General features: G+C 40.2%; 1 protein-coding gene across 2 annotated transcripts in view; it reads right to left on the reverse strand.

Annotated features, from left to right (window-relative positions):
• The window catches only part of plpp3 (phospholipid phosphatase 3), a 48,039-nt gene extending 39,750 nt beyond the window's left edge, over positions 1-8,289 (reverse strand). Inside the window, exon 1 of one of the 2 annotated variants that reach the window (XM_007260661.4) lies at positions 7,634-8,289. In XM_007260661.4, the coding sequence (XP_007260723.3) occupies positions 7,634-7,772 (139 nt within the window). In that variant the 5' untranslated portion in view covers positions 7,773-8,289. The remainder of the gene's footprint in view (positions 1-7,633) is intronic. The other variant, XM_007260660.4, reaches the window with a different exon arrangement.
• Positions 8,290-12,009: the final 3,720 nt, after the last annotated feature.

Here is a 12,009-nt window from a genome sequence, read left to right on the forward strand (position 1 = left end):
CTCAGGTCAGTAAACTGAGAGAGACTGTTCCGTCCAGGCTTAAGCAGGTTAAGCTGGGCTGAGACGCTACTACAGCTACTATTACTGACCAACACTTCATCCCTACATAAATACACACACACACAATGCCTCATTTTCTGAAACAATGGTTTAAAGGATGCAATAGGGGCCTTCTGGGGGAAATAAACTACAATTAACATCAGTGTAAATAAATACATGAATTGTGTCTCCATGGAAAAGAAGCCCACAGAGGCAGCAGGAGGGGGCGTTGTGTGGTGGTGGTGGTGAGGTGTGTATGTGTGTGTGTGTGTGTGTGTGTGTGTGTGTGTGTGTAGTGTGTCCTGCATGCTCTAACTGATTAAGCAAATTTCCTATTGTTCTAGAAAACAGCTCAGTGGTAATAAAAAAGAACCCTGTGCATGGATGAGTTTGCGGGCTGATAACGAAGTCTCATTGGAGAAGGGACACTTTGAGGCATTTAACAAAAGACAGAGGCATGTTATCAGCGCATTGCTCCACTCAAGTCTCCTGTAGTGTTTGATAACACTGCCCCACACACACAGCTGGAAGACACTCACGTGCATCCGTCTAATTGCTAGCTTAGGCAGGTCGCTCCGTCCCATAAATCCTGAGGCCGTGTAATTAAACCACATGGCCAGCAGCCTCGGAAACCAGCCACAAACACACACACACAAACACACATTCTCTCGTAAGATAGAGAATCTTAAAACAGAGACACACGCGCACACACACGTGTTTTTCCATGCAAAAACTGAAACATGCGCTCAGAAACATGGATAGAAACTGTAACATACCGGCTGGCTAGACCGGGGGTGTTTTTACAGGCCAGTTAGTGGGCTGTGGGGTAATGCCAGGCAGACAGTGTGGTTTGTGGAGGAGTATCATTCTTAGAGTGTGTGTGTGTGTGTGTGTGTGTGTGTGTGTGTGTGTGTCTGCAGGGTTTGGAGGGGTAACTGACTCTATACTACACCCAGCATACATACAAAAGGTACTTACACTCTGCAGCTTGTGGTCCTACTGATGCCATTTAAACAGTTTGCACAATTTCAAACTAATAAGTCATAATCACTATTAGATGCTTTGTAAACAATTTGTTGCTAAGTAACCTGTTACTTACTTAAGTTTAACATGTAATGAGACAAATTTTGAAATGAAAAAAGAATGTGGTGTGAAAATATGATAAGTGTGTTTTATACAACAAATACAGAGATTGACATCTGCTTTGCATTTGCACTAGCTAGAAAATAGTGCACATATTTTCACATTGTTTGATAGGATAGTTTAAGAGCAAGATTAAGTTAGACTTGTTTGTATTTTGTATTAAAAATAAAACATAAGAGCAAAAAGAAACCTAAAACAACCAAAAAAATGTACACTGTTTGAGTATAGGTGTGTGCTTAGTGTAAGCCCCTTCCCCCTCCCTCTCCCACTTTACTCTAACAGGCCGATTCCAGATGTTTACTGACAAAGTGATAAATGAGAGATGCACTGAAGAGTCTGAGGGGCGTTTCAGCCACATATTAGGAAAGGAGAAGGAATGATCAACTCCCAGTCTTTCTTCAGCTACTTCATGTTATCTAATTATAAATTTACTGCATACAAAAATTGTATAAATCTAAAGAGAAATCAGAACAAGCACACCTGACGGGCACATGAAAACCACATCCACGCACACCTTTCCCTCAAACCCACCACTCCCAGAGATGGAAGCCTCATGTCTGAGACAAAAAACAGATAACAAATGATTCTGCCTTTTGTCAAACCAGTGACAGTCAGCTTGTATTTCACATCATTATACAACACGAGATTTCATCCCTTGCCAGCAGGAGTTCTGCTGCGTTTCACTTACACTCTTGCTCTGAAGGAAACTCCCCTGCACCACTCCTGGTGGGTTCTCTAAACACCACCGCTCTCTCCCACTCTGAAATTATGGCCCTTTCAGTTCCAGGGCGCGCTCCGCTGACCACAATCACAGCCTCCTGTCCCATCCAGGTGGAAAGTTAAGTGGCTTTGAGTTAACGCGCTGGCACATACAAAACACAGACTCCCAGGGTTCAGTGCTGGTCACCCTCCTGGCGCCTGCCTGATGCCATCTCTGTATACGTTAAGCTGGACTTGTTTACAAACATACAGCTCAGCCCAAACATCCTGGCAACAGCGGTGAAAATATATTGGGCCGATATACTAGGGCCATACAGTATTGGGCAGAGCAGTTCCCCTCTATGGGAGCCAAAATAAATGTGGATTTATAGTAGAACACATTATCACTGGCATAAGAAAAAACCCAAAACTCTAACTTTATAGAGGAAAAAAAAAAAAACATCAATTCAACATCTGTTAAGTTCACTCAATTTAAAGTGCAGCTGGTATATTGGGACAATACTCAAGAAGTGCAAGGCACAGACATTAGTGTGGCATTATCAAAAAGAGGACTTTATCACACTGCCTGCATGAAAACCTGGACCAGGAGGGTTTTCCTAAACACCACACTTCAGAGGGTATCCTGCAATTACAAGCAGGTCAAAAAAAGAAGAGAGAAAAAGAAAAGGGAGAGAGATGTAGAGAGAGAAGAAGAATGCCAGAGAAAGAGACAGGTTTTGCGCTGGAGGAAATGGTCCAGAAAAAGAGGGGGATTACGTTTCACAGCACAGCTGGCCACACCTAGGGCATCGAGTGAAAGAAAAGGAGGGAGAGTGTAAGAGAGAGAGAGAGAGAGAGAGAGAGAGAGAGAGAGAAAGAGAGAGAGCACAAGACTACCTTTTCCTCTTCCCACCCTTTCCTGAGTCTGGCCTTGCATACACCCTGGCTCGAAAATTATACCAGATGTCACATCAAGAGCTGACCTGGGACGAAGAATTTGAGAAATTCTGGAAAATATTTATAGACGTGGCCCAGTCTGAAACTAGAGGTTAATACAGCCAGCCCTAAATGAGGCAGTCTCCCACGGGTTCCCCAACACACTATAACTCTGCCCGCCTACCCCTTGTGGAATGCCACAGATGAGAGAGAAGTTATAAATGGGCAGAATCAAGCCAGCCAAACCCTTTTCCTTGGCTTTGATCATGCTCTAGCCCAGGTAGGCCCTCAAAGGAAAAAAAAAGTGCAGAGTGGTTCTCTTGTTGTTTTAACTCAGGGCACTCTTGAAGCCACCAGTGACCGCCAAGAGACACTTATCGCTTCCATTTCCACACATAAACAAGCAAACAGTTTTTTTCAGTTGGTGTTTCTGTACTTCTTTGCAGCCAACTGGGCTGAAAGTCGTTAGGGTGAAGGCGCAACGTGTTTTGTTCCGACAGACTGTGTTAAAATGCACAGAGCGCGCTCATGCTCTGCCCAGCCTTGAATGGTAGCCCAGCACCATTGTGTGCTTAAAGAAAGACATGGAGCACAATGGAGCTTAGGTGAGGGCCTGTATTTAGAACACCATTTCCTCCCATCAAGCATGACTCTCCATAATAAACATCCCAGAGGAAGACATGGCGGCACGAAGGGGGCACAGAGCTTGAACTTGGCCTGAAATTTTGAATCAAACTCAGAAATAACATGAAATGGTGATTATAACAGTAGCCTGATCAAATTCAATCAAAGCCTTGACTGTCGCCCAACCAAATCCATTGCATTCAAGACTACATTCTGACCACTCTTTCTTTACTGGTGTCAGATAAAATAGTAGATCCAACTCCAATCAACTTCCAATCAAATGCAATATATGACCAAACTTATCCAACCTTTACCCAATGAGACATTCAAACCTGAGCCAGGTCCAACAAACACTTGATGATAATAATGATGTGCAAACTTATAGAAATCTATTCTTTGGATATGAATATCCAGATTCCATCTGTATTTGCAAGCTTTATCAAATCACTCTTGCTGGAGAAGTTCTGTGGGCTGATGATAGCATGGATTGCATTCTAATACTTCATAAAAAATTGGACTGCCAACAAGTTGACCACGTAGCTCTTCTGAGTAAAATATTAGTAACCAGCTTCACCACCAAAAAAGAGGGATTTGGGGTAGGAAGGGGTGTAAAACACTGTCTAGTGGCTTACGCAGTGGTATGGGCAGGAATGTATGTCATCACTGACACCCCCCTCCCTTCATTGCCCCCCTGGGAAAGGGGTGGGTAGAGTGAACGGCCAGGGAAGGCCCTCCACTGCTTTACTGCACTACTGTATGCTAATAGATCAGGCTGTTCTTCACTCCCTCTGGAGGATCTCAACGGGAGGCAAGGCCCTTCAGACAGCTTCAGACTGTCTGACGATTCACATTCGCACTGCTGATAGAAGACAGCATCACTCTGCCATCAGCTGCAGTGATAAGAGTGAATGTGTTTTCCTGTGTGATGCTGTGAGGAAAGTAAAGAGGACCTGGGGCATTTAAGTACCAGTGGAGACTGGTACTTAAATTATCTAGAAGTCTCTTTACTTCAAATGCAGTCAATCAGCTTGGACAATCACGATGTCTGAGTATTTCTCTACACCACAAAACGTCATGTAAATGTAGTATTTGTTTTATTTGTTTCATGTGTCATAAACCACATAGGCAGGCCTTTTTGAGATTACATAACATCTTGAACTGAGTATAATCAGTTCAATAAAGCTTGAAGCTTGAAGAACATTAACTGAGGACCTGTAGGCTTCCCAACTACTTTTGGGATGAGGATAATCTTGTAAAACTTAATATTTTTTCTTCACAAACCCTTATTTTCTCTTTAAAACATTAAAATGAGATATCAAATCAATCTAAACGACAAAATAAAAGCTCCCCTGGCCAACTTAAACCACACTAAAAATAAGATAAAAAGCAGGACACCCATACAACAGATGGAACCCTCTCTGAGTATCCAGCCCTTGCATGAACTATTCCCATAGCATCCATGTGAACAAAGCCCATTCAATCAGACATTCTTCAAGTGGCCCACAACCTTACAGGCCCCCTCCCCAAATCCCCATCTAAAAGAGTCTCCTCTCTTTCACAGCACCCCCACTACATAAAGCAGGGCAACCGCCCTTTCTTTAACATCACAAAGAACATGTCTTGTTTGTGCCCCGCTTTTAATGCGCGCAGTCGTCGCCAGTCCCATCTCTTAAATTGGGAAGGAAGTCGGTTTAAAGCAGGAGATTCGCTCCATATGCAGTTTTACGCAATTCCATGTGTATTTGGACCACATGTGAGAGCAGGACTTGTTTTGGTGTGTTTGAAACCCCCTTGTAAAGCAACACTGTAAAACTGGATGTCTACATTGTCACCCTTTTTTTCCATATTGCAAAATAAACTGACTGGTTGAAAGGTTTGAGACTGGGAAAGTTTTGCAACCTTCTGCGAATATTTTATTAAACTTTACATTAACCCAAAAAAACACAGCCCAAACTGTTCAAATATATCATGCACTACTGCAGAAATTCTTCTGTCTACCACCTGCTGTCCAGCCTTTCTGCTTGAGTTGAAGTTTGATTCCTATGGCAGTTGCCTGTTGAAAGCTTAGCAGCACTTTTATGGGTGAGTCTCCTTAGTTCTCCCAAAGAACTTCACCCTGCTTCTCTACAACCACACGTTTTAGCAATTCTTCTCCACATTCCCTCAAACAAAAGGACAGAGGGGCACTCAACCTGCCTCTCGGCTCAGAGAGAAAGTTGATATGATGCTGTGGTATGCTCTGAAAGGAGATGAGCCATCTGGTGAAAGGGGGATTTGAGGAGAGGGGCTCTTGGAAGAATGCAAAACGTTGGGCTGATGCTCTGCTAATCCCTCAGGCACTGAGCACTCACTGGCTATAGGAAAGCTCACTGTGATGGTTTCCAGACACTCAAAACTCAAAAAGATTTTAACAAAGTCGAGCCATCAACAGCTAACAACTTCACGCACATTTCACCTGTACTATACATTCCTGAGCATCCCTGAGTCTACCAACACAAGTGACATTTTACATTCAGGCAAGGCTTAGAAGATTTTTGGACTTTACTCTAAAGCTTAAGGTCCAACCACTCTAATCCATTCACTTCTATGTAGCACATGCAAGTTGTGTAAGATGCAATATTCACAAAATTGATATCACAATATATAATAGGTAGAATATTTAATTGTGGATAATTTGTTATAGTCATTTAATTAAAACGACCTATATAAAAGACACAGAAAAACTGACAAAGACTCACATAATAGATTTATGTAGGCTTGCAATGAAACTTAGATAAAAAATAATTAATGGTTTATAAATCATTCTACTATCAATCCATCGTGACCTATACTGACTGAATTTTTGTCCAGTCCTAGGTCATACCAAAGATGTCAACACAACAAGAGAAGCAGCCACTAAATGTGATCCAATTCTGATTGAGGTTCACTCATTTAGATCCTTTAAAAACAGTTTGAGAACACTAACACGTTTCCTCCACTAATAACATATTAGCTGTAGTTTCTTTACTTTATTTTGTTTTATTAAAGTTTGGCATTGACCAGCAAAGCACCCTGTCTAATACAGCCCCTCACACTCTGGGAAGCTGCTCATGTAAAAGTTGTAAACAAAGACTGAACAGTGTGACAGTTCAACGGTCGCGGCGCATGTAAATGAGAGATGGTATTATGAAGGCTGGATATATGCGCACATGCCCTTTCACACCCACTTTAATAAGTCAATGGGACAATACTGTTTAAATAGTGGTGCCATCTGTGCCCATCCCTATTCCTGTGAGATAAGAGGGTTTAACGGTACTTTACTTCTGTTTAAAAAGATAAGGATGTAAAACAGGCTGAATTAAACAAGGGTAATAAATGGGAGAGCTTGGAGGATTTGCATTTTGGGGGAAATTAAGCTTGAGTGAGAGATTAAAATATCCTTATTGCTTTGTTTGCAGTCGGTTCACGGAGGACACTGTCAGAAAAAGGGTACTGTACTGATAAAAACTGATTAAAACTGTTTAAATGTGCTGTCAAAAGTACAGAAAGATATTTTAGGTCCATATACGTCCCTTAAAAATAGGGAAAAACAAGTGCAACTCAATAACTTAACCTAGCTATGTTTCTTAACCCTTTATGGCATGAGGCAACAAACCATCATTATTTATTTGTTATTACACCATTCTATACCATAGCATAAATTATTGTTTATGTATGTATTTACTTATTTATTTAATTATTTTATTTTAAATATAATTTTACAAGGCATATCTACGTCCAATACAATGAGACATAAATAAATAAAAAATGTTTATACGTTTTTACATTCTTCTTGTTGGAAGCTTACGAAAACATGTTTCTTTTTTTCTTTTTCATTTCAATAAATAAAAGGGTCTGAAAAAAGTTTTTTTCTCTCTCAAAATATTATTAATGTCATAGAGGGTTAGTTAACTGTCTAGTTAACATTACATGCACTGTATACATGAGTAACTAGCAAACAGTTTAGCAGTTTTGTACCATTTTTCTGAGAGTGTAAGGCTAACACCATGTCACAAAACAGTAGAATTAGAGTAAGACTTGTTGATGAATGGCTAAAGCTGTTTTTGTTCTCTTTTTTTTATATTTTAAATGTTTTGTTGATAGTAAATCTATCTAGGTTAGCTAGATTAACAGTGATGAAAAAAGGGGAAATGAGGCAGGTTTAAAGACTCACCTAGGAGCAGGCAGAAGATGTCTAGAGCTATTAAAATTTTCCTCTTGCTCTTGTTCATGCCAGTGCTGCTATTTAACGTCGCAGTTCCACCGTTTCTTGTTTCGGGTGCCATCGCCTTCTCATACATGTATTTTGGCATGTGAGAGCTCCGTCCTCCTGCTGTACAGAAACCTCAGTCCACACGAGCACAAACTCAGCTTGCTCACTCAGTCAGTCACTCAGATAAAAAGATAGATAAATGTAGAAGGTAAGATGGGAGGCGAGGTCCGGCTCGTTTGAGGAGAAAAAGTCCTTAAAAGTTGATATTCAGAGGAGGAGTGAAGTCCTGCTGAATGTTGAACCGTTGAACCGGTGTGTAGAGTGAATAATAACCCGCCTCACGGTCACCGTCTCTCGGTCTGTGGGATGAAGACAGCAGCCCCCCGGTCAGTGTGTGTTTTCAGTCAGTAAGTCAGTGAGTGGAGGAGAACTTGAGTCCACTTCTCTAGTGTTGGAGGGCTTTCTGAGGGGAGAAGAGCGAGAGCGGCGTTTTAAAAAGCGCAGGAGCTTCAACTCCAGTTTTAAGACTCCCTTCCCTCGTCTCCTCCTCCTCCTCCTCCTCCTCCTTCTCCCTCTCTCTCTCTCCGTGTGCAGCAGAGAGAGCTTCAGCAGGCTCAGCCCCCTTCCTCCAGACCCACCTGCATGCTTATTATTATGCTCAGCCCTTACGCTCCGAGCCTGCAGCACGCGCTCCTCCTGCCACCCGTATTCAGGCAGGCCCCGCCCTCTCGCTCTGAGACTGAGTGGAGTGGAAGCGTGTCCTTCTGACTGTCCGCGCTGCGATTGGCTGGTAGCTCCTGCAATGCTGCAATCAGGAGCAGAGTCTCGAATCGCCTAGCCAATCATTGCGCAGAAGGGCGGGGCTACACGGAATACAGGCGGTCATAAAGCACTGAGAAGGTTAGAGACAGAAAGAAAGAAAGACGCCAAACGAAGAGCTGAACTCTTCTATTCTGAACAATATATTCTTTATACCCGAGTTTAACGACGTCTAACAAAGCTCCACACACACTTTTCTTCATATTCTGATGATGAAATTTTAATACATGTTTTAATTCCTTGATCTTATAAACTGTTTTGCTATAAATTGTTGTGAACCCTTTCCATTGTGTGTATGTTTTATTACGGAGCCCCTAAAGTGACATCATGTAAAAAAAAAAAAAAAATAATAATAATGCGTGGCCATGCCTTATTAAGGCATGAAAACGAGATCCTAAGGCGTGGGAACCAGATAATTAAGGCGAGGGAACGAGTTAATTAAATCATAGCCAATAAGGCGTGGCCAAAAGGTCCTTTTGTTTCATAGTTAACAAAGCGAGCAGCTCTCAAGAGTTGACTGAGCCCGTCAGCTTTTAGTGTGAGAATTAAGAGTCCCTCGCTACCTTTAAGAAACTCCTGAAGACTGAGCTCTTCAAAGAGCACTTACTACTTCTAACCTCATTTTCTGCTCCCTCTTTTTCCCTCCTCTATCCCACTATTTCCCTTTGGCCTCCTTTGGGCCCTGTCTTAAATGGGTTTTTTTTTTGTTTGTTTTTTTTGCCTTGAACTTCTATGTCTTCTATTACTAAATGTACATCACTATTGTAAGTCGCTTTGGACAAAAGCGTCTGCCAAATGTAATGTAATGTAAAAAATCTCTTCATACTTTGTAAGTGGTAGTTATGCAGCATGTATTTTTATTAGAGGTGTAAGGAAATATCAATATCAAAATATAGCAATAGTTTGTTTTGCAAATCGGTATTTATAAACAATAAATGACCAAAAAACAACACATTTCTGAATGTTCGTACTGTTTTACTGTTGCAGTATTATTGTGAACCCTTTCTCTGCATTGTGTGTATGTTTTATAAATCACACAATCATATTTTAAAATATATTCAAACTTTGTTGTAAGTGATAGTTATGCAGCATGTATTTTTGTATTGTACAGCATGTATTTTTAATGTATTGTAAGAAAATATCAATATGAACGTATAGCAATATATTGTTTGCAAATTCATATTCAAAAACTCAGTATTGACATTTATTTATTAGTTCAAATGTAAAGATTGAAGTCAGACAGTGGTTCATTTTGCCTACTTTTTAAGCCTCAACCACTAGATAGCAGTGTTGTACTTCATTGCATTGTGTCATTCTTTTTCTTATCTATACTAACGCACTAGTATTTTTAATTGTGCTGCATAATAAGAATGATATAGTAGTTTTTAAAATATTTTAAAATACATTGTGAATAAAATAATTAAACCCAACATGCTGTTGCATTCACCGATATAGAAATGAGGGAGGAGAAGAGAAAGGCAAGAGCAGATAGTACTGTTGTGGTTTCTCTATACAGAACTAGTCAGTGGTATTTTGCCTGAAATGTTCGCCTCTGGTTTTCTCAGTAGTAATCCTACTCCTCCATCTAGTGGTCATAATGGTTCACAACTGGAATATTACTGACACTGCTTTTTATGAAATTATATCAAATTAACTCACTCATTTTTTGGTTACATTACTAAATATAATACACATCAGTACATTTTATCTTCTATACACGCTTATTCTGCATGGTACAACAGATATTATACAAACTCTTTTACACAATCACACAGTTTTCGTAGAAGTTAAAAGTCTTCCAGCTGTAGTTGGAAATCATTTCCACTCTTCTCCACAGATGTCCACTAATATACACAACACAAGGCTGTTTGTTGTTGATCATTTAAAATGTTTTGTATGTTCAGGAAGTCCACCAAAAAGGTTTGAAGTATATTTTGTATCTTGTAGAAGCGTCTTGTTTAGTTTCAGCCTTTTAATGGATAGTCTGATGTTTTTTGTTCCAAGTCCAGGTTCGGTTCACTGTGACCCGCTATAACATTAATACAACAAGCCTGATACTGATTATGTACTCTTTGCGCCGCCACAACATTTCTGATCATGAGAGGCATGGGCTCAACAAGACCTCAAAAGGTCTCCTAAAAAAATCTCAGCATGGAAAAATGAAGAAGCTGATAAAGCTAAGCTAGCACAGGCTTTCCTAAAATACATACATTTTTTTAAATGCAGCATCAAGGAAGGTGTGAAATGTTTAGATATATCACAAATGTTAACACAACCTTAACTAAAAATTCATCATTAGAGCAAATAAGCTATTCACAGGATGTTTAGGCTACTAACAGTGCTGTCTCTACCACAATATGAGTACAGTGATTATAAACCCAGTTTTATTCTGCTGTATACTATAACAACCCTCAGAAGAAGCAATTAGTGTTCACAAATACTGATAAAAATCATTGGTTGTAGGCAGTAGCTAAAATTAGCCACATTGTCACACACTCAGATGGCATTTGGCTCTACAAACACTTGTTTAAAGCAGACAAACATATAGCTCTGTCAGTATGGTTCCAGACCACAGGTAATCATTACATTACATTAGTAATAGATGTTCAAGGTTAAAAAACAGGGCCTAAAGGAGGCCCCAGAAAAATAGTGGGAATCACTATATCAATCACATGGTGTGTGAAGGAGAGCTGGTCATCAACCAGAACACTCAGGTTCTTAGCAACCTTTTTAGGGAGAGAGAGAGTGAGTCAATGGTTATGGTAAAGTTGTGTTGAATAGATGGTTTTGCTGGTATAACCAGATGTTCAGTCTTGGTCCTGATCAGTTTATCATGGAAGAGAGAGGGGGTTCTCCAGCTGTAACACTACATTAGAGGCAGACGAAGATATTTTCAGAATGTGAAAATTCAGAGTCTGACACTGAGTTTAATGTTCAAATAATGGGTATTTATGACAAAAAAAAATATTACTTATTACTGTTACTGGAAATCACTCCTGTTACTGATACTTATTTATGTAACAGGGATTAGTTTTTAGCATACAATTAGCAAAAACATGAAAAATAGCTAAATGGTGGCTATGCTAATATCATGAAGACACTGAGCACATTATAATGATTTTCCTCAAAGTTCTGCCCTGGGGACAGAAATGGCATCCATTCGGTCGAATGGCCCTTATATTTCTTGGCCAATTGGGATGAATTAAACTTCTACTCAGTATTTTACAAAAAAATGGTTTGATTATTTGAATTAAAAGCCCTTAAATGCAATGGGTTCACCAGCAGGGAGGAGGGAGGACTCCCTGTGTAACAAAAAAACGAAGACCCTGTATAGTTTAAAGTAAAAAATGTAAGGTGAACGTGGAGAATTATACATATTTTGGCTTCACCTGCATAAGAGAGCACGCTCATGTTGTAAATAACAGTTTTACAGTTTTTATCTGAAGGGACTATAGTGAGAAGGTGTCTGTGTAGCGTGCTTGTTATGTTGTTGACACCATGGCTCCTCCCCTATTTTC

This window comes from Astyanax mexicanus, chromosome 1 (assembly GCF_023375975.1).
Source record: "Astyanax mexicanus isolate ESR-SI-001 chromosome 1, AstMex3_surface, whole genome shotgun sequence".
Taxonomy (NCBI): Eukaryota; Metazoa; Chordata; class Actinopteri; order Characiformes; family Acestrorhamphidae; genus Astyanax; species Astyanax mexicanus.